The sequence below is a fragment of the Aquarana catesbeiana genome, linkage group LG01, assembly GCF_042186555.1.
Source record: "Aquarana catesbeiana isolate 2022-GZ linkage group LG01, ASM4218655v1, whole genome shotgun sequence".
In the NCBI taxonomy this organism is placed as follows: Eukaryota; Metazoa; Chordata; class Amphibia; order Anura; family Ranidae; genus Aquarana; species Aquarana catesbeiana.
The window spans coordinates 936464719-936488783 of NC_133324.1; the positions used below are offsets into that span (position 1 = coordinate 936464719).

Below are 24065 nucleotides of genomic sequence, written 5' to 3' on the forward strand. Positions count from 1 at the left end.
AGTTCCCCCAAAATCCATACCAGACCCTTATCCGAGCGCACAACCTGGCAGGCCGCAGGAAAAGAGGGGGGACGAGAGAGCACCCCCCCTCCCAAACCATACCAGGCCACATACCCTCAACATGAGGAGGGTGCTCTGGGGTCCCCCCCAAAAACACCCTGTCCAAGTTGACAAGGGCCTTATCCCCACAACCCTTGCCCGGAGGTTATGGGGGTCTGCGGGTGGGGGGCTTATCAGAATCTGGAAGCCCCCTTTAACAAGGGGGCCCCCAGATCTCACCCCCCATGTGAATGGGCATTGGGTACATTGTACCCCTACCCATTCACCAATAAAAAGCAGTGAAATGTGACAAAAAGCAATAGCTGTTTTTTGATAATTCCTTTATTGTAAAATAGCTCTGAGTGGTCTTCTCCTCCAAGCCGCGTCTGCTGCCGTCATCTTCTCCTGGTGCTGTCTCTTTTGCAGCCATCTTCTGTCGCCGTCTCTCCTGCCACCACCTACTTTTCCCGCTGCTGTGTTCTTCCTCGCTGCCATGTTTCTCCAGTGTGTTGTCACCCATTGTCTGGCATCTCTTACACAGCCATGGGTCCTGACAATCCGTTGACGTCACACGGAAAGCCCGCCCCATTTATTTTTTGTAAGAAAGGGGGTGGGCTTTCCTTGTGACATCAACGGATGGTCACGCCCCATGTCTGTGTAAGAGACACCAGACAGCGGGTGACAACACAACGGAGGAACGTGGCAGCGGGAGAAGTAGGCAGTGGCAGGAGACGTAGGCGTTGGCAGGAGACACGGCTCGGGGGAAAAGACCACTCAGAGCTATTTTACAATAAAGGAATTGTCAAAAACTGGCTATTTTTTTTGTCACATTTCCCTGCTTTGTGGGATATTTGATGAGAGGAGAGCTGGAAAAGATTTGTACAGAGATGGGAGCTGGGGGGATTTGTACAGAGAGGGAAGCTGGGGGGATTTTGGGGGATTCGCCCTATGTGATGCACATTTCTTAGCCTTAACTCTACAATTTTTTGGTGCCACTGCAATTCACCCCTCTAAGGAAGGTATGGCTGGGGGCGGGGTTTGGGTGTGGTTGAGGCAGAGAGTTGGAGAGAGAGGGTGAGTTCTCTGAGAAAAAAAGCCCTGGATATATATATTTCTTGTACCAGTCTGACTGGTTTAGTTATTACTTTGTTTTGCTTTGATACACAGGTTATGCCCTTTTTCATTGTCAATCACTTGCAGTCACTGCTTTTGATTGTATTATATTGTGCCTTATGGCAGTGGTCATCAACCCTGTCCTCAGGGCCCACTGACTGGCCAGGTTTGCAAGATAACTGAAATACATCACAGGTGATATAATTTGCTGCTCAGTGATTGCAGTATTCTAATCTGCATCTTCCCAAGGTAATACATAAAACCTAGCCTATTAGTGGGCCCCGAGGACAGGGTTGATGACTACTGCCTTATGGTATAAATATCCCCCTCCCTAAGCAGCCTTATCACTATGATTAAGTGCTATCAGGGTAAACAGACCTAGAATAAAAGTATTATCTTAAAGTGATGTCATCAGTGTGCAGCCCTTTGTTACATTGAATGCCGGGCTATGGAGTGAAGAGAGGCTACCACCCCAGACTTAAGCCCCATACACACTGTTATATTTTTTGCTGATTTTTGTCTTCAAATTTACCAAAACAATATAATATGAGCTCAAACCTTAAGTGTTTCAATTTGTTTGCAATCAGGCAGACCCTTTCACTTCATGGTTTTGTTAAATCTGAAGACAAAAATCTGCAGAAAATCTAATGGAAAAAAGCAAAGGAGATTGGAGTGGTGCTCTACAGAATAAATACATCAAACTTTTGCTGCATAATACTGTATATGAGACTATATTTTCTAAAATGTTAATAACATTCTTATACATATTGAGTTTGTTTAAATTTATTTTCAGTAAGTGATAAACTCATTTGGTTCTATTTCCAAGCAAACCTGTTTTTGTGTTCAAGTCAGGTCTAAATAGAATAATGTAACATTTTGGCAAAAATATACAGACAAGAAGTCCAGCACTTGATGCCATTATAGCAAAAATCTCAACAGCGACCATATACTTCCCTTTAGTGCTCAGATAGGCCGGGATCATGGCAATCCAGACACTGCAGAACACCAGCATGCTGAAGGTGATGTACTTGGCCTCATTAAAACTGTCTGGTAATGTCCTGGCTAAAAATGCTATAATGAAGCTCACAGCTGCCAGAAGCCCCATATATCCCAGGACAGAGTAGAAGCCGATAACTGAACCCTCATTACACTGTATGATGATCTTTCCTAGATAAGAGTAAAAGTCTTGGTCCTGGAAGGGGGGGGAAATAGATAACCAAGTCGCACATATTATTACTTGAACCAGGGGACACACAGACATTATAGAGTTGGGCAATCTGGCTCCCATCCATTTCTTCCAAGAACTTCCAGGTTTGGTGGCTTTAAAAGCAACACACACCATGATACTTTTGGCAAGTAGAGAGGAGACAGCAACTGAGAAGATGACACCAAAAGACGTTACACGCAGCATGCAGGTTACATCTACTGGATGGCCGAGGAACAAGAAGACACAGAGGAAGCTCAGCATGATGGAGACCAGGAGAAGATAGCTCAGGTTCCGGTTATTTGCTTTAACAATGGGGGTGTCCTGGTAATGTACAAACATCCCCAATATTAAACAAGCCAGAAGGCAAAAAAGTATGGAGATAGATGAAAATACTGCAGAAATAGTATCATCAGTGTAGGAGAGAAATTCCACCAGTTTTAGAACACACCGATCCTTCTTCTCATTTGGCCATACATCATCAGGACATTTCATGCAGTTTTCACAGTCTGCAGGTATTGAAAAAAACACATGTGATGGACATATTTATTAAAGTATCTTGGGAATAAACAGTCTATTTTATAACTAGGCAACTCATATATTAACATTGATCAGTAGCTTCAAATTAATAACTAATGCAGTAGGGAAAAGACAAAAAAGATACACCCAGCACCTTTCCAAATAACTGTCCTGTATATTCAGCACTTTGAGTTTTTTTTTTTTTTTAGAACCATGCTTACGTAGGTATCACATTATTATTACAATTGTAAACCATAGGTAGGTATGCTTTTTTTCCTTATCCAAATCTTAGGAATTGGTTTTGGGCAAACGGTTCGGGCAGAGCAAAAGTTCGTCCCGAACATCGCTCATTCTCTGGGCGCTCGGCAGGATGTTCGCACGATCAATATGTAGTTAAGGAGTGGGTCTGGGAAGCTGGCTGCAGTGTCTTTAACAACGAATGAGTCATCAGCTGTTAGCAGGCTTTGGGGGGGCTCCACACCATTTTGTCGTTTTTTTTATATTGCCATCTGGGAATTGCAACCGCAAGTCAATTTAAATGTGATTTGACGTTTTTTTCTTTAGAAATGTAGTTTTTGCTGCAGCATGTTCTTTACATGCTACAGATGTGCCACTTTACATGCAGACTAAGGGGACCCCCTCAGGCACTATATTAAAAGGAATTTTTCATTTTTATTGTTGCACTTTAAACATCATTAAAACCACTGCTCGTTTAAAAATAATTGTTTTTTTAAAACAATTTTTGCTTTGATACATGTCCCCCAGGGCAGTACCTGGGCCCCCATACCCTTTTTATGGCCAATAACTTGCATATAAGTCTTCAAAATGGGGACTTTTGATTTTTCATGTTAAGGTCCCATAGACTTTCATGAAGTTTGCGGTTTGGGGCGAAACCTTTTCCCTGTTCGGGAGTTCTTTTGCATACCGATCGGGGGATGTTCGGCCCATCTCTATTAGGAATGTGAATACATGGTAGAAGGTTTGGTATGATATCAAGGATGTTTGCTGCAGTAGATAAAGCATACAAAATGAAATGCATGTACAGTATATACAGAGTTTACAAGTTCACACTGTTTTACAAAAAAATACGTTTGTCTTTAAAGTAAAAACCTGAGTGATTTCCATAAAAACAAATTTTTTAAAATATATAAGGAAAATTGGACCTGTTTATGAAATGGGGAGAAATACTAAATGTGTAAGAAAATGCATAGTGGTAGGAATATACACTATGCAGCAGTTTGTGGTAAAAATGGTCTTTGACTGCTGTATTGTTTGTAATATGATTATTTCCTATGATTTTCAGCTCCATCTAGTTCCCATAATGTTTTTTTTCTTGATTAAGGCAAATTTAGGAAAATATTGCCTTATGGTCACTAGATGGAGCTGACAACCATAGAAGATACTCATATTACAAACAATACAGAAATCATTTGAGGTGCATGTGCAAATGTTAAAGGCATCCCTCAACATTTTTTTCTACACAGACCCACATTGTGTTTCTATGTGTGCAGCAACAAATGAAGAAGTGGGCAAGGGTTTAGTGGAGCAGTTTTTCGGTGAAGTCATAGTATGTATAAGAGGAACAGCATGGAAGTATTGAAGTTTGCCATGTGTACCAATACAAAGGCAGTCAGTAAAGAAGTATGTGGTGTTAATGCAGTCAGTGGAAGAGGAGTGTATTGGTGCAGTGTTACAGTGGACCTCTGAAGCACCAAAATCCTGTGCAGTTTTGACATCCCTGTCAAATTCTCTCTAGACTACAGCACAAGTCTATGGCAAATATACACTCTACCAGAAATGTTGGAGATCTCTCCTTCTGGACATGGGATGCACTCATAGCAACATTTATGAATTGAAGTTCCAAACTTTTTTCTGTTACCAGGCAAGCAGGGTCTTGAGCATCGAGATACCGGCACCTAAAAAAAAAGGAAAACTGATTGGCTGCCAGCTGGCTTGTCAACTGATATGGAGAAAAAAGCAGCAAATGATCAATAGTAAGGTGAATATGTGGGATTGGGGGCACTTTGCAGAGACACTATTACTTTGTCCTGAAGGGGCAAGGTCATAGTGTTTCTTTAAGACAAATCTGATTGGATGCCTAAAAGGAAAACATGGAAATCAGGAAAAATGAGCCTAAAACAAGACTTCAAATAATCTATCCCTAAAATTCTATTTCTTCTTTCTGAATTCATATTATCTGTAGTTTCTCATTTGCAATGGATGTACTTTACAGTATAATAAAGTAGGCTTAGTCAAAAAAAAGTAGGGGACATGACTTACCAATAATCTGATGTGTCCTTTGTACTTCTGGCTCCTGGATTCCTTGAAATCTTCATCCTCTGACCCCTCCTACTGGAAGATTACAGCGGTGGGAGGTTAATAGAACTGGGGGGCTGTCACAGACTCTTGTCAAGAGTGCCCAACTATGCCTTCCCTTTCTGCTCAGCATCTCCATTCATAGAAACTATAACTACAGCTTCTTTGTGTAGCACCCTTCTATTGTAGGATGCTAGGTACATTTAGTTTTTGGCTCCTTTTGTAATCAAGGGAGCAGTGATTGTTTGGTCCATTCTGTTCAGAGTTGTTCAGACTGGAAGTTTGATTGCTTCCCCCTGCCTTTAGAAGAAGTTTCTCGACCTTAGGGAGGGAGAATTCAAATACCCAGCCTAAATACTGATCAGGGCCCAGCCAATCCCTGTGGAGGTGTGTCCAGATGTTGGCTGGGAAGCTGATAAATAGCCTGAAGCTGTAAAGTGAGGTTTTTTCCTGAGCAAGGAGAGTTACAAGCCTTAGGGGATATTGCCCCTAAGGCAGCCTATGGACTGTGTTGCTGTCCTGTGAGGTCTTAGTTGTGGCAGAGCTGGGGCCTGGAAGTGTTGTGGAACTGACTGCAGGATGTCACCAAAGGAATCTGGTTGAGAGAAGCACTGTCTCATTCACTGGGTTGGCATCTGGAGGAAGCTGGAAAGTGGCAGCTGCCCTGGGGACTTATGAGTAATGACCCTGAATTGATTCCTGGTGACTGTGGGCTTTTGGGATATAAGTGCCAAAGGTAGCTTGGACTGAGGCAGTCCTCATAGCATCTCAGAGTACAGGGCATTCTCCTGTCCTCAGCAGGATCCTAGACTGTGAACCTAGAGCAGAGTGTTCCCCTGTTACTGTGTTCTGGAGATTGCCAGTTGCCGGGGCCATCTTTAATATTGATTGGACCCTGGGCAAAAAAATCCTCCCCCCCCCTTCCATGCAATTTCGCTCTCCACCTGCTCTGAGACATACAATAAATAGCAACTAGACTCAAAATCCGTTCACTGAATCAGATCAGGCAGCAATTGCGATTGTTTGTCAGAGGTTAGTGTATCATTACCACTCCCTGACTGGTTGCTAGAGGTTACAGCACATGATTTCTGCTCGTACATTGATTGCTAGAGATTACTGTACACCAATACTGCTCACTGATTGGTTGCTAGAGGTTACTGCACATCATTACTGCTTACTGATTGGTTACTAGAGGTTACAGCACATCATCTCCTCACTGCCTGCACACTATGGATGGGGGAGCTGAGGGGACCCATTAATAGACAGAAAACTCTTAGGGATCCTAGGACTCCTGGGATCAGTGGCAGTGCTGGGTGGATGGGGGTGGTGTGATCAATAGGCAATGCAGATTTTTTTTCACAGACTACCAATATAAAGACGAGTTTCAACACTGGCCACCAATAAAATATGGGTTTACACTGACCACCAATATAATAGAAGTATACAGAGAAACCACCAATGTAATGAGGGATTTACGCTGACCACCAATGTAAGGGGGTCATTCACACTGGCCAGTGGTCACTAGTGTGAATGAAAGGATTCTACACCAAGTACAAATGTAATAAGATTTACACTGACCACCAATGTAACTGAGACATTTAGCCTGCGCTCACATTTGTGTGTGTTTAGAACACATGCAAAATCACTTTCCTGACACCACAGAAACTACTGGCCTTCAGCAGATACACAGCAGTGCCATTAATTGTTTTTGTGTGATTTGAAAAAAGGGTTTGGGACTTTCTTCCGCATTTGTAGCACATAGAGCAGCCCATTGAAATTAATAGGCTGCCCTACACGTGACCTACATCTTTATCCACCCTGTCAGTACACCTTTGCATCCTAAAACCCATGCTAACCTCTGCACCCCAAACCTCTCCAATCCTCTACATACCAATCCCCCTCCCCTTTAACTCTACCTGCCTTCTCTTCTCATCCTTGCACCCACCTTCCTCACCTCCGTACATCCCCTCCTTGCTCACCTGTGCACCCCAAACTGTAATTCCTTCTCTGTCTACCTCTGCACACCCCACACTACCCCCCCCCCCCACTAATATGCCTACCTTTGCAGAACAGGTTGATGGTAGGCTTAATGACCACAGTTTCAGGCAGGACTTTCAAGCATGCCCCTTTACCTCTCCAGTGGGCAGCATTCAGTATAGGTGATGGTGGATATGACCTCAGGGGGCTACGATATACATATGAATACTGCCTCTATTTACATATCAATGCTGCTGGCCCGCCGCTATTTACATATCAATGCCAGTATTTACATGTAAACACAGGGACTGCAGGTGAGTCATCTGCACAAAACAATAGGGCAGAGCTGAGCAGCATTAGTAACAGAACTTCACACTTAGATATCAGGACACAGCATGGGACAAGGGAATTTAAACTGGGATAGTTGGCAAGTATGAGGCATATGCTTTGGGTCCCACAACAATGACAGGGCCCAGGGCGGCTGCCCCTTTTGCCCTGCCTTAAAAACTGCCCTGGAGATTGCACTGGTTACTTATAGCTGTGCAATAGTGTAGGGTAACCAGATGCCAAAGAAATGTTTCTTTGGTCTACAGCTGTGAGACCCTAGACTGTCCAACATTTTCCTCTCACAGCTAATTGCTAACCATTTTGGAATATCCAATGTCTTAATCCCCCTCTCCTGATACTGTACAAGTTTTACAAACAATACATCACAAAAAGACAACCCCTGGACTGTTTATTGGAGCCAGGATGAATGGACTGTTGCTTGGGCAGATGGTGGTCTCTATATGGTTTGGGGGAAAAAACTGTTAAAATCAGCAGCCCCTGCAGGCTAGCACTACATAGCTATAAAATGTAATCTATGAATGGAGGACAGCATAGTCAGGCACTCTTGATGAGAAGATTATGGCAATGAAGTTAGGGCAGCATCGGTGGATGAAGATATCAAGGAATCCAGGAGTCAGCAGTACAAGGAGCACATCAGATTAATGGCAAGTCATGTCCCTTTTTTTTAAAAAACCTAGTCTTTAAATTATGAGATTGTGGGCATTGAATGAGACATCCAAGTTTATTTACCCTAAATATTAGGGATGGGCGAACAGTTTGGCCATTCAGTGAACACCCAAATTATGAGGGCGGTCGACTGTTTGTTCAGCCCGCTGTATGACGACAATGCACTGCGCTGCCGCACAGTGCTTTGGAAGCCCTTATTGGCTGAAGCAATGAAAGCTTTGCCCAATCAGGGCACAGAGCACTGTCAGAGCCATGATTGAAGAAAGTAATGATGGCTCTATGCAATCATGGTGCATTGCACTTAGTCCCACCCCACACTATAAAAGTTTACTTTCAATAGTGGCAATTTGTTGTGTGATATCGGCATGGAGAGAGATAGAACAGGGCTCTGTTCAGTGCTTCCTTGGCAGTTAGTGTGCTATGGTGTGCTATTCTGATTCTATTGTCAGTGTAGTATATCAGTTTAGTGTGAATCTAGTGATAGTTCAGTCAGTGTGAGTGTAGTGACCATTCATTGTCACTTCATTGTCACTTTAGTGTGAATCTAGTGATAGTTCAGTCAGTGTGAGTGTAGTGACCAATCATTTTTACATTTAGTGTCAGTTTATTTTGTCAGGGCAGGTTTACTGTAGTATAGTTTGTTAGTGCACATTTAGCGCAGTACATTTCTGTGCAATAGTGCATGTTTAAAGAAGTATATATCTGTGCATTACTACATGTTTAACGCAGTATATTTCTGTACTTTACGTGCCGTTTAATGCAGTATATTTCAGTGTGATACGTGTCGTTTAGCACAGTATGGGGTCATTTACTATAGCGCCAAAAAATTCTCCTGCAGTACCAAAAAATAACTCTCAAAAAAGGCCAGAAAGACTTCAACTCTCAGAAAGTCAGCGCTAATGCAAATGGAAAGCAGCACTATTGCGGCAATAATGCCTGTCAGATTACATATGCTGGAATAGTGGAAGTCAATGGGGCTCGAACCTGCAAAATCCAAAGTTCTCACTGAAGGCTTATATGCAAGTTCTTTGCCATAAAAAGCGTTTGCATCCCAGGTCCTGCCCCAGGGGACATGGATCAATGCCAAAATTTTTTTCAAAAACGAAAATTTTTTCGGGAGCAGTGATTTTAATAATGCTTTGAGTGAAACAATAAAAGTGTAATATTCCTTTAAATTTCGTACCTGGGGGGTGTCTATAGTATGCCTGTAAAGGGGCGCATGTTTCCTGTGTTTAGAACAGTTTGACAGCAAAATGACATTTCAAGGGAAAAAAAGTCATTTAAATACTATTCGCGGCTATTAATGAATTGCCGGTCCGACAATACACATAAAAGTTCATTGATAAAAACGGCATGGAAATTCCCCACAGGGGAACCTCGAACCAAAATTTTTAAAAAATGACATGGAGGGTCCCCCTAAACTCCATACCAGGCTTTTCAGGTCTGGTATGGATATTAAGGGGAACCCTGGCCCAAATTTTTTTTAAAAAATGGCGTGGGTTCCCCCTCAAAATCTATACCAGACCCTGCAGGTCTGGTATGGATTTTAAGGGGAACCCTGCGCCAAAATTAAAAAAAAAAAGGGATGGGGTCCCCCCCAAGAATCCATAACAGATCCTTATCCGAGCACGCAACCTGGCAGGCCACAGGAAATGAGGGGGGGACGAGAGCACCCCCCTTCCTGAGCCATACCAGGCCACATGCCCTCAACATTGGGAGGGTGCTTTGGGGTAGCCCCCAAAACACCTTGTCCCCATGTTGATGGGGACAAGGGCCTCATCCCCACAACCCTGGCTGGTGGTTGTGGGGGTCTGCGGACGGGGGGCTTATCGGAATCTGAAAGCCCCCTTTAACAGGGAGACCCCCAGATCCCGGCCCTCCCCCCTGTGTGAAATGGTAAGGGGTACAAAAGTATTTCACAAAAAAAGTGTCCAAAATGTTAAAAATGACAAGAGACAGTTTTTGACAATTCCTTTTTTTAAATGCATCTTCTATCTTCTATCTTACTTCAGTATCTTCTTCTTCTGGTTCTTCCTCCAGTGTTCTCGTCCGGCATCTTCTTCCATGGCATCTTCTTCCCTTCTTCTCCTCAGGCCGCTCTGCATCCATGATGGCATGGAGGGAGGCTCCCGTTGTGTGATGCTTCTCCTCTTCTGACGGTTCTTAAATAACGGGGTCAGGACCACCCGGTGACCCTGCCCCCCTCTGACGCACAGGGACTTCCCTGTGGCATTCCCTGTGACGTCAGAGGGGGGGCGGGGTCACCGGGTGGCCCCGCCACCCCGTTATTTAAGAACCTTCAGAAGAGGAGAAGCGTCACACAGCAGGAGCCTCCCACCATGCCATCATGGATGCAAAGCGGCCCGAGGAGGGAACAAGACGCCACGGAGGAAGATGCCGGACGAGAACACCAGAGGAAGAACCAGAAGAACCAGAAGAAGAAGATTGAGTAAGAAACCAAAGGAAGATAGAAGAAAGAAGATAGAAGAAAGAAGAAGCATTTAAATAAAGGAATTGTCAAAAACTGTCTCTTGTCATTTTTAACATTTTTGACAGTTTTTTTTGTGAAATGGTAGGGGTACACCCTTACTATTTCACACAGGGGGGGGAGGGCCGGGATCTGGGGGTCCCCTTGTTAAAGGGGGCTTCCAGATTCTGATAAGCCCCCCACCCGCAGACCCCCACAACCACCGGGCAAGGGTTGTGGGGATGAGGCCCTTGTCCCCATCAACATGGGGACAAAGTGTTTTGGGGGGCTACCCCAAAGCACCCTCCCAATGTTGAGGGCATGTGGCCTGGTATGGTTCAGGAGGGGGGGCGCCCTCTCATCCCCCCTTTTTTCCTGCAGCCTGCCTGGTTGCGTGCTTAGATAAGGGCCTGGTATGGAATTTAGGGGGACCCCCACGTCATTTTTTTTTTAAAATTTTGGTTCGGTGTTCCCCTGTGAGGAATTCTCATGCCATTTTTATCAATGAACTTTTATGTGTATTGCCGGACCGGCAATTCATTAATAGCCGCGAGTAGTTTTAAATGACTTTTTTTCTTTTGAAATGTAATTTTGCTGTCAGACTGTTCTAAACACGGGAAACATGTGCCCCTTTACAGGCATACTATAGATACCCCCCAGGTACAAAATTTAAAGGAATATTACACTTTTATTGTTTCACTTTAAGCATTATTAAAATCACTGCTCCAGAAAAAACAGACATTTTTAAAAATTTTTGCATTGATACACGTCTCCTGGGGCAGGACCCGGGTCCCCAAACACTTTTTATGAAAATAACTTGCATATTAACCTTTAAAATTAGCACTTTTGATTATTCATGTTCGTGCCCCATAGACTTTAACAGTGTTCACACAAATTTTTTGTCTGTTCGCATGTTCTGCTGCGAGCTGAACAGGGGGGATGTTCGGCTCATCCCTAGTTATCATTGAGAATCATGGGGTACAACTTGTCAAGCAACTCGGAGGTCCAAAGTCGCCCAACTGTGAAACAAGTCATATATATTTTAATAGAAAGTAGCTCTCATTTATACTTGCATTTACATCAGCAGAACAAATGCAGGAAGTGATGTGTGCACATAGGCCAGAAGCAAATGTGTGGGGATGCCAAACAAATCAATTAACCCCACCCACACCAAATCTAACTACCACATCCACCCCCGCATTGATTAAGCACAAGTACATATCATACCCTTATCCGGAAAATGAGCAGCACCTCCTCTTTGCTAAAGAGGGACCTCGCCATGTCCACCTAGATGGAGATCTTGACCAGCACAGGGAATTCCGGGTGATTACAATGACTTATTTCTGAGTCAGAAGGCAAAACCACACTCTTTTGATCGCTGCTGCAAATATTTGATCGCAATCACTATCAGAATTTTATTATTTTTGTTTATTTGCAGATATGCTAATTTGTATTTCTACTTATGATATTTAAAGGCGTTCAATAACAAATGGTGTCCCTGGGTTAGCAGCAGGTGAGTGACAAAAACAAAAGGCCCAGTTTGAGCCCTGGTTCACACTGACAGAGGGAGAAAATAGTTCAGCTGAAATCACACACTTTCATTCCTGCATGTCAGTCCCGACTGCAGGGGGAATTTCAGAGACATCTGTGCAGGTTTCTGCACTGATATCAATACAAATTGCACCCCAAAGTTGCACAAATTAAAACAGTGCAATTGCCACCGCTTTGACATGTCAAATCACACCAATGTGAACTAAAGCTGACACATACAACACTGCATATCCACCAGCTGAATTCATTACCTGCAATTCTCCACAGCTGTTATATGTAAAGATTCCACCTTTATCATTAACTTGTAGGTGTGCAGAAGCCTAGGTTTACATTGGAGCGATTTGTCATGCGATTTGAGAGATCAAATCGCATGACTATTGACAGCAATGTTACTGTTCCAATCAATGCCACATTTTTTTGTGGTGCCGCACCAATTTGCTAAAGTAGTTCTTGCACTACTTTTGCCGATTTCAGGTGCGACTTCAATAGACATTTGTGTATGAAGCCACACGGATGTCTATCAAGTCACACCTGAAATCACGCTGACCTTGCTACTTTGAAATCGTGCTACTTCAAGTGAAGTAGCGCGATTTCAAAGTAGCATCAATGTGAATCAGGGCAAAGAGATTCGTTTTTTGGTGCACAAATACATATTGAAATAAGATACCACCCACAAAAACTAAAGAGAAAGAAAAGTAGAAGAAAAAAAAACACAACAAAGCTTAATAATGTACTTTTATTTTACCAGCAGAAAAACAAAACAAAAAAAATTTACATTCATTTACTAGCTTCAAAAAAATTTGGACAGGATATATGGTGCTACAATTAGCAATGGGGTTTTAAGGGCCCTGCTCATAGGAGCTTACACTCTAAAATTTGACAAAACCTTAGAGTGGACACAGCTTTAATTTCAGTGTATAATGGGCAACACATCACATTATTATCTGCAAGATTATAGAAACATACTTAACCATCATTCTTGCAAAGCATTCCAACATAATATTAAAAGACTTATTCAAAACACCCACCACCAGCCCACAATCCACACATACATACATTGGTGACCATGTTCTGCTGGAAGCTGCATTTCGGTGTACACGATTAAACAAGATCAAAAAGAGTAGGTCAGCAGATGCTTCCAAACGATGTTTGCATGATCAGACAGGAACAATACACGCACAACATTGACAGCATGGCCACATAAACCCATTTTTGATTGAAAAAAATGCACAAGAATTTCATCAAATCTCCCAATATCAATCCTTCTCCCCACACTTTTTTTTTTTTTTGTCAATTCAGTAAATAGACAACACACATATACTGTCAGTACTTAGTGACTGCGTCCCTTACATCATATGACCAAACAAATTAATAATATAGAGCACATCTTAATAATCATGCAACTATATCAAAAGACATTCCACTTACCCCTCTTCCAATATCTCCCAGCTTCTTCCTCCCCCATCCCTTTCACATCAAAAAGATAAATATACATCCTAGCCAAAAATATCCTCACCGCATCTTCTACAGAAATTAACCTCTTCCTTCCTACCCATATATTCCTAACATCCCACATTACTTCCTTGTAGACAACAGAAAAGCACCACGCCTTCCTGGCTGCATTTTTCTCCAATCTCCACAAACCCAGAACCACCATTTCCTCCCTTACAAAAACCACCCCCACCACCTCCCTCAGGAAGCTCTTCAATGTTCCCAGCACTTGTTCAGTGAAGACACAGTTCCAAAACACATGGAACATATCCTCCACACCCCCACAGCCCTCCCTTGGACACAAATCCGATCTTACCAAATCCCTACTTTTCAGAAAACTCATGGTCGTTAGACACCCCATTAAGGTCATCCAGGATATGTCCCTTTGTCACTCCTCTTGTGCTCATACTCTTCCAGATTTGCACACTTTCCTTCTCTCTTAAGTACTGTATCCCATTAGGAAAAATCTCCCCAGCAATCCAAGCTTTAAGTTTCTTTTTATCACCAACCTCCCTCCCCAGACCCCCCAACCTCCATCCTTCCCAGATCTTGGTTAGGACCAAAAAATACTGAGGAACGACCCATGCCTGTGGCTTTTCCAGGGCCCGACTGTAGAGTCCCCATCTTGTAAACAATCTTCCTCCAAGGTACTGCATCATCTCCTTCCCGATTCTGTTACCTCTTAGGGTCCTTATCAACGTCACCCAGTAATGCAGCATCAAAAAGTCCCCGATCTTTGGAAGTCCGAAGCCACCTTTGGCCCTTGGTTTAGTAATCTTCTCCCTTGCACACTTCTCCATCCCCCCTCCCCAAAAGAACAAGAACAGTAGCCTCGTCATCTTCCTCACTCAACCATCAGGAGGCGGGAATATAACAGAGACATACAACATAATCGGAAGGATCACTGACTTGATAATCAGAACTTTCCCGGTGCAGGACAATTCACGCATCCTCCACATAGACAACTTTTCCTCCACTCGCTCAGTCACCTTCTGAAAACTGCAACTTCCCCTCAACTCCCTGTCAAAACACACACCCAGCACCTGCATCCTCTCCACCTTCTGACTCCGTCCCTCATTCACCTCTACCTCACGGCCCACACTACACACCTGACACTTACTCCAATTCACACTCATCCCAGACACACTGCAGAACAGACTCACCTGCAATCTTCCACGCCGCACATCAGCCATTCCATCAGCCACCAACACAACATCATCCATGTACCCCAAAACTTTCACACTCCTTCCACCACTGCCAGGCACAAACACACCCTTGAATGCCTTGTCCTTCTTCACTTCACTCAGTAATGGCTCCATCACGCAGATGAACATCAAAGGGGATAGGGGGCACCCCTGCCTAACACCAGACATCACAGGAATACTCCCCCCTAGGGTACCGTTGACCAAAACCTGACTTGAGACACCTTTGTATTGTCCTCTGATAACCTTCATCAGCTGGTCCGGAAACCCTAGGACCTCCAGAATCTGAAACAGAAACTGATGGGAGACTTTGTCATGGGCCTTTTCAAGGTCAATCAACTCTAGAAGGCACGGCAAGTTGTTAGATTGCGCGTAGTATATGACATCCCTCAGTAACGATAGATTGTCGGAAATCCGCCGACCAGGAACCGCACACACCTGCTGCTCCCCAATCACTTCGCTAATCACAAGCTTGACTCGATCGGCAATCAATCTTGCCGCAATCTTGTAGTCAACGTTCAACAGTGTAATTGGCCACCAATTCCGAATGTCTCTCTTGTCGCCCTTTTTATAGATGAGGGTAATCACCCCCTCCCTTAAGGACTTTGGCATCTCCCCCACTTCAAACACCAGCCTCACCAACTCACACACCTTATTCTTCATCACCTCCCACGCTTTACAAAAGAACTCAACAGTCAACCCATCCTTCCCAGGTGTCTTATTCCTGTTCATCCCATCTATCACTCGCCTCACTTCCTCCTCAGACACAACCATACACATACCAAACCTCTCCTCCTCAGACAATCTTGCACAATCTTCCACTTTCTCGCAATACTCTTGCAGCTTCAAAGGGTGGGCCAAATCAAATTTTAACCCTACGGACTAAGACTGGGCTGCCATTAAAGTTCATGCGTGTGTAAAGGCAAGCGTCCCAATACTTTTGACTAAATAGTGTATCTGGAAAAAACTTACAATGCTGGTGGAACCCTCCTACACATAAATACTACATTTAGACATAGTTATAGGACCTGGGAGATGAGACAACTTCTCTACATGAAGCAACATGGTTGGGATTTGAACCCATACACCCAGGGATGCAAAGCAGAAGTTCTAACCCCTAAGCCACAGAGCTGCCATGTGTGAGAGCCTCCTACACATAACTACACATAAATACACATACAAACACATAAATACTGCATTTCTTTGGACACACAACTGATGGAATTACATTACTCGAGTTATTCTTCTTGATTTTTTCTGTGATATTTGGCGTTTTTTTGTGGGTGAGAGTAAAATATTACCCTCAATTTTTTGGGAATTACATTTTGATTTCTGATGTTGGTACACATATCACATTTTTTGGGCTCAAATTATAAATATTTGGAAATAATAAAAAGCACAAAAAATTGTGATTCATTTTAAATTTGCATCAGCAATGGTATTGTTTGTGGATTATAAAGACACCTGTGTGAGTTTGGGGTAAAGATTTTTGTGAGATGAAGAGTAACAAGTGAAAGTGACAGAGAAAAATATATTTTACCAAAACATCAAAACATTTCACGTTCTAGTATTCTTAAAATCAAAATATTTTGAGTAGAAGCAACAATGTTGCAAAGGAAAATTTATTTCACAGAAAGATACATTTCATCTCAACATTAAAAGGTTTTTTTGTGAAAGTTAGAATTGTTCAATTAGAATCAATGGCTGAAACCTCATTTTGACTAAAATAGAGCAGATTTTCATAAAAAAAAAAAAAAAAAATGCTCTCTAATTAGCTCTCATTTTGGTATTTACTATAGCGCCGGCTAAAAAAGACACTTGAGTTAAAATGAGAGTTATTTTCAGGTCTGAGCATGCTCAGTTGTGTTGGCACCTAGTTGTCCAAAACGGATCATTTTTCAGTTCTCAGATTTTTAAAGATATTTCAGGGTAGAAATCACTTTCCTGGTGCCTCTATGGCAGCATACTAGTGATAGAGCTCCGCCTCGACTCCTCCCTCAGGACCAGTGAATAGCATAAATTAACCACTTGACCACTGGGCACTTAAACCCCCTTAATAACCAGACCAATTTTCAGCTTTTGGTGCTCTCACATTTTGAATGACAATTACTCAGTCATGCAACACTGTATCTATATGAATTTTTTGTCCTTTTTTTCACACAAATAGAGCTTTCTTTTGGTGGTATTTAATCACCGTTGGGTTCTTTATTTATAAAAGAAAAAAGACCGAAAAATCTGTAAAAAAATAAATTTTTCTTTGTTTCTGTTATAAAATTTTGAAATTTAGTAATTTTTCTTCATATATTTTGGCTAAAATTTATACCGCTACATATCTTTGGTAAAAATAACCCAAATTAGTGTATATTATTTGGTCTTTGTGAAAGTTATAGCGTCCACAAGCTATGGTACCAATATCTGAAAATTGATCACACCTGAAGTACTGACGGCCATCTCATTTCTTGAGACCCTAACATGCCAGAAAAGTACAAATACCCCCCAAATGACCCCTTTTTGGAAAGAAGACATTCCAAGGTATTTAGAAAGATGCATGATGAGTTTTTTGAAGTTGTCATTTTTTCCCACAATTCTTTGCAAAATCAAGTTTTTTTTTTTTCTTTTTTTTTTTTTTCACAAAATTGTCATATTAGCAGGTTATTTCTCACACACAGCATATGCATACCACAAATTACACCCCAAAACACATTCTACTATTACTCCCGAGTATGGCGATACCACATGTGTGAGACTTTTACACAGTGTGGCCACATACAGAGGCCCAACATGCAGGGGAGCACCTTCAGGCGTTCTGGAGCACCCAGGTCAATTCTGACATTTCTCTCCTACATGTAAAAATCATCATTTATTTGCTAGAAAATTACATAGAACCCAAAACATTATATATGTTTTTTTAGCAAAGACCCTAGAGAATACAATAGCGGTCATTGCAACTTTTTATCTCGCACGATATTTGCGCAGCAATTTTTCGAACGTGTTTTTTTTGGAAAAAAAACTATTTTTTGCTTTAAAAAAAAAACAAAACAGTAAGGTTAGCCCAATGTTTTTGCATAATATGAAAGATGAAGTTACGCCGAGTTAATAGATACCTAACATGCCACCTTTAAAAATTGCACATGCTTGTGGAATGGCGCCAAACTTCGCCACTTAAAAATCCCCATAGGCGACGCTTTAAAATTTTTTACTGGTTACAAATTTTGAGTTACAGAGGAGGTCTAGGGCCAAAATTATTGCTCTCGCTCTACCGATCGCAGCGATACCTAACATGTGTGGTTTGAACACCGTTTTCATATGTGGGTGGGACTTACATATGCGTTCGCTTCTGTATGCGAGCACACGGACAGAGGCGCTTTAAAAATTTTTTATTTTTTTTTATTGTTCATTTTACTTTATTTATTTTAGTTTGACACTTTTTTCCAAAAAAATAATTTTTTTGATCACTTTTATTCCTATTACAAGGAATGTAAACATCCCTTGTAATAGGAATATGGCATGACAGGTCCTCTTTACAGTGAGATATGGGGTCAATAAGACCCCACATCTCACCTCTAGGCTGTTCCTGAAATAAAAAAAAAAAAAAAAAAAAGATCCTGGCTTCGATCATAGCGGTGAGTCGGTAGAAGCACCGGAGGGCGGCGGGAGGGGGGGTCCCCTCTCGCCTCCCGTAAGAACGATCAAGCAGTGTAACAGCCACTATGATCATTCTTATGGTGTAGGGAATCGCCGGCTGAAAAAGATGATATCTGAATGATGCCTGTAGCTGCACCCATCATTCAGATATCCCCGCACAAAGTCAAGGACGTCGTATGACGGAAGGCGGGAAGTGGTTAAAACGCTTTTTTTTTTTTTAACACAAAGTTGTCCATTTATACAATATTTCTAACACATAGCATGTATATACCAAAAATGACCCCCCAAAATAGATTCTCCTACTATTCCTGAGTACGGCGATACCACATGTGTGAGACTTCCACAGCCTGGCCACATACAGAGGCTGGGTATGGCTGAGCATGGCTGGGTATTGCAGAGTATCGCCGAGTATGACTGGGTATGGCAGAGTATGGCTGGGTATCACCGAGTATTGCAGAGTATGGCTGGGTATCACCGAGTATTGCAGAGTATGGCTGGGTATTGCGGGGTATTGCAGAGTATGGCTGGGTATGGCAGAGTATTGCGGGTTATTGTGGGGTATTGCAGAGCATGGCTGGGTATGGCAGAGTATGGCTGGGTATCACTGAGTATTGCAGAGTATGGCTGGGTATTGCGGGATATTTCAGGGTATTTCAGGGTATTCCAGGGTATGGCAGAGTATTGCGGGGTATTCCAGGGTATGGCAGAGTATTGCGGGGTATTGCAGGGTATGGCAGAGTATTGCGGGGTATTGCAGGGTATGGCAGAGTATTGCAGGGTATTCCAGGGTATGGCAGAGTATTGCGGGGTATTGCAGGGTATGGCAGAGTATTGCGGGGTATGACAGAGTATTGCGGGGTATGGCAAAGTATTGCGGGGTATGGCAGAGTATTGCGGGGTATGGCACAGTATTGCGGGGTATGGCAGAGTATTGCGGGGTATTGCAGGGTATGACAGAGTATTGCGGGGTATTCCAGGGTATGGCAGAGTATTGCGGGGTATTGCAGGGTATGGCAGAGTATTGCAGGGTATGGCAGAGTATTGCAGGGTATGGCAGAGTATTGCGGGGTATTGCAGGGTATGGCAGAGTATTGCGGGGTATTGCAGGGTATGGCAGAGTATTGCGGGGTATCCCAGGGTATGGCAGAGTATTGTGGGGCATTGCAGAGGGAATTGCAGAGTATTGCACAGCATTGCAGGGCATGCAGAGTAGTAGGGATGGATGAGCATGGATGGATGGATGGCTGGATGTCTCTGTGCAGCGCTGTGGGCACTACAGATGCAGCCCACAACGCTGCAGCCATCCATCCATCCGCCTCTCCGGTCACTGTGTACCGATCGGTACACAGGAGGGGAGGAGAGGGGGAGGAGAGGAACCGGCGTCATCAGATGACGCCGGTTTGTTTACATGTGATCGCTCCGTCATTTGACGGAGCGATCACATGGTAAACAGCCGCGATCAGCGGCCATTTACCGGGATCTGTGATCCTGAGGACCCGGCGGTCACGGATGCTCTCGAGTGCGCGCCCTAGGGGGCGCGCAAGAGCAGAATTCTGGGAGGACGTCCCTGGATGTCCTCCCAGAGTTAAACAACCGCCCTGTAGCCGTCATTTGGCTATGGGCCGGTTGTTAAGTGGTTAAAGACGTAGTCCCTCCCCCAACATTCTCCTTTTTTTCCTCATACCTCTTGTGCTGGTGAAGAGTAGCAGTATGTCCATACCTCTGCAGTCGGCAACATCCGCCGGGTTTAGCCTTTCCCGTGCGCAGTCCCTGTTCTTGGGCCACTCACAGCGCTAATAAGACTGGGAACCCCTCTGTGGATCTGTTGGGGTCTTCTTGCAGAGTTTCCTCACTGGAACGCAGTCTGCCACCATATCCTATGATGAAGGCAAAGGAGTCGCAAAAGGATCAGCTCCATTCTGCCAGGCTTGTGATTTTACATTTTTCTTTTTGTTGTTTCCATTTTAAAAAAAAAAAAAAAGAGAAAGAAAGTTGCATTTGTATTCCCCCCCCCCCTCTTTTCCTTCTGCATCATTCCTTTTCCTCCCTTTCAAAGAAAGTATAAATATAAGAGGCTGTAAGACATTTGTTAGATACCTGTGAGGTTTACAGGCTGCTGTATCAGAAGAGACTTCCATCGCCCTGTTACTGTGGGACTGTGTTGTGTTTTCTTTGCCTTCCCTTGTATGTAGCATGGCTCGACGTTCCCTGCGTCCTACTGCGCATGCGCGATCCGGGAAGCTAACAGCCGTCGCTTGACGAGTGTTTTTCTTGGCTTCCCGGCGTCGGCTCTACGGTGCATGCGCGGTCTCTCGAAGCCGCGGCGGCCATCTTTGTTTCTGGAAAAAGGGCCAATTTTGGCCCTTTTTCCTTTAAAAATTAAAAAAAAAAAAGGGGGCAGAGTGACTGGGGGTTCATGGGTTCTACCCCACCCACCCACCCTCAGGCTATTTAGGATCGGCCTTGGGGGCTGGTGGTCAGAGTTGCCTCAGCTGTGCCCTGCTAAGGTCTCTCTAAGCTGCTCCGTGGTAAGCATTCCAAAAAAAAAAAAAGTGAATTATGTGCCTCTTAAAAAAAAAAAAAAAAAAATATATATATATATCATTCTTTTCTTTTCTTACCTTTCTTGCTATTTTTTTCCCGCAGCTTATCCTTATGCCCAACTCCAAAATGAGCCATTCATCTCGCAACAAAGATCCTCACACCTCCGTTAGGTATGGGACCACCTATACGTGAGTATAAAAAAAAAAAAAAAAGTGCGCTCGCTGGCCTGACATGATTTTTCTTAAAATCATAGCCCTGCCCACTCCAAGAGGAACGAAAAATCCTCAAGGCACCACGATGATGACAGCCCAAGTCGCAGATCTCGTTCTTCACGCCACCGGTCCCGCTCGTCAAGACGTGAGTCCCATTCTTCGCGACAGAGGTCAAGATCCAGAAGACGGGACCGGTCCCCCTCTCCTAGATCCTACAAGAAGAAGAAGTGCTGGACATGTGGGGCTAGTCCGCTGCCTAATAAAGTAGTCTGCAAGGACTGTTTTGCGGACTATGCGTCCAGCCGCGAGTTAGAAAACCAGCAGGTGGTGGACCTGCTCAAAAGGACTATGAAGGACTCCTTCTCTGAGCTTGCGGCCTTGATTCCTGCCCAGCCAGTCCCGCAGACGTCCCAGGCGCAGGATGTTGAGCATGTTCTTTCTGGTCCTTCCGCAGCCAGTACGCCTCTACCTCCATCAGGCCGACTGGCCAGAGATTCCCCACCTGAAGACCTCTCGGGCGATTCATCAGATGAGTCAGATCCTTCTGGCTTCAGCCATTCATTGGTAAAGCCATTCATCCAGGCAGTAAGAGCTGCAATAGCTTGGGAGGATACTGAAGAACCTCCCCAGGAAGCAAAAAGCTACTTCCCATTCCTTAAAAGGAAACAGGCTTTCTTCCCTTTGATGGAAGAAATTACGCAAATCATTCAAAATGAGTGGTCTAGGACTGATAAAAAGCTGTCGTTGGGCCATTTCAATAAGATTGTATCCCTTGCCGGAGGCAGGAACAAAGTCAATAAACTCCATACCTGTGGTAGACGCATCAGCGGTGCGACTCGCAAAGAATATTACCCTGCCTATGGAAGATTCTGCTTCTTTCAAGGATCCTCTTGACAGAAGAATCGATCTGGATCTCAAGAGGAGCTATTTAGCTGCAGGAGCGGCATTTAAGCCAGCGATCGCCCTCACCTCCGTATCAAATGCTATTAGAGCTTGGACGGATAACATTGAAACAGCTCTACGCCAGGATGTCCCCAAGGAAGACATAATTAAAGCCTTGGAAGAAATTAGATTGTCAGCAGACTTCGTTGGAGTAGCACCTATAGACACGATTAGGTGTTCAGCAAGATCTATGCTGCACTCAGTAATGGCAAAAAGGGCCTTGTGGTTAAAACCCTGGACGGCGGATTTGGCTTCCAAGCAAAATTGGTGCAAAATCCCGTTTGACGGGAAGGCATTATTTGGAGACAAAATGGATAAAGCCATATCTAGGCTGTCAGGAAGAAAGTCAGGTATGCTTCCCTAAGATAGAAGGATGCGAAGATCCAGAGGGGGTTCTTCCAGGTTCCGCCAGTCAAACCCTAGAGATTTCAGACAATCAAGGCAGTTCAGAGACGGCAGAAGACCCTGGAGGGGCACTCAGGCATCCTTCTTGGGCAGAAAGTCTAAGGCCCCTCAGACTCCACATGAGCAGAAGCAGTCCTTTTGACGCCAGATTAGCCCAGACACTCCCGGTGGGAGCCAGACTAAAATTCTTTCTTGCAGTCTGAGCCAGCAAATGCCAGGATCCCTGGGTCCTCTCAACAATCCAATGGGGACACTTTTGGAGTTTCTCCCATCCTCCACCTCAAAATTCATTCACAAGAACGGAAATTCCATCCTCTCCGCTGAAGGCTCAAGCCCTAAGACAATTCGTATCGTCACTCCAACTTCAGGGAGCAGCAGTGTCGGTTCCTTTGGCGGAGCGCTTCGCAGGCTTCTATTCCACTCTATTTCTGGTCCCAAAGAGAACGGGTGGATGGAGGCCTGTGATCGATCTAAAAAGACTCAACAGGCACATACACCCAGAAAGCTTCAAGATGGAGTCTCTACAAACAATTATTCAGGCAGTACAGCCAACAGATTGGATGATCTCAATCGATCTGCAGGATGCGTACTTACACGTGCCAATTCTACCTGCCTTTCAGAAGTATCTCAGATTTGCAGTAGGTCGGATCCACCTGCAGTTTCAAGCCCTGCTCTTCGGTTTGTGCACCTCCCCCAGGGTGTTCACTAAGATTCTAATATCCGCTCTGGTTCCCCTGCGGGAGAGGGGTTTGAGGATATACCACTATTTGGACGACATCCTCCTCCTAGCAAGCAGTCCGGGTCAGTTGGTGTATCACTGAGACATTCTTCTCCAGTCCCTGAGAGAACTAGGATGGCTGATAAACTCAGAGAAGAGTCAGCTTGCACCTACACAGCGAATGATCTATCTAGGTGCGATGTTCGACACCCGGGAGGGGACAGTGTCATTACCATCCCTGAAGATGAGGATTATTATCCAGAAGATGGTCAAAACCATCGCGAGCCGGTATCCAACGGCATCGCAATGCCTGAGCCTCATTGGCACAATGTCTGCTTGTATACCGATGATTCCTTGGGCCCATTGGCATTTGAGGTATTTTCAGATGGGTTTCTTGGTGCAGTGGAAGAGACAGCGACTCTCTCAGACAATTCTGCTGACGGGAGCAATGCGCAGGAGCCTTCATTGGTGGACTCTTCCGGAAAACCTCTCCAAACCTCGTCATCTGGGTTCCCTCTTCTGGATCACAGTTACGTCCGACGCAAGTGGACAGGGCTGGGGAGCCCATTGCGGGGAAACCAGGATACAGGGGAGATGGTCCTGTCCCACCCAGGGAGTAGTATCCAACATACTGGAGATGAGGGCAGTGTTCTTGGCACTAACTTCATTGGCCTCTCAGATCAGGGGCCAGAGAGTACTTTTACGC

At 44.1% G+C, this 24065-nt stretch overlaps 1 protein-coding gene across 1 annotated transcript in view; it reads right to left on the reverse strand.

Moving 5' to 3' along the window:
- Positions 1 to 1957: 1957 nt before the first annotated feature.
- LOC141128196 (vomeronasal type-2 receptor 26-like) overlaps positions 1958 to 24065 on the reverse strand; it is a 53486-nt gene continuing 31378 nt past the window's right edge. The window contains exons 3-4 of the mRNA XM_073615342.1: positions 4668 to 4791; positions 1958 to 2865 (exon numbers count right to left, since the gene is read on the reverse strand). Of these exons, the coding sequence (XP_073471443.1) occupies positions 1958 to 2865; positions 4668 to 4791 (1032 nt within the window). The remainder of the gene's footprint in view (positions 2866 to 4667; positions 4792 to 24065) is intronic.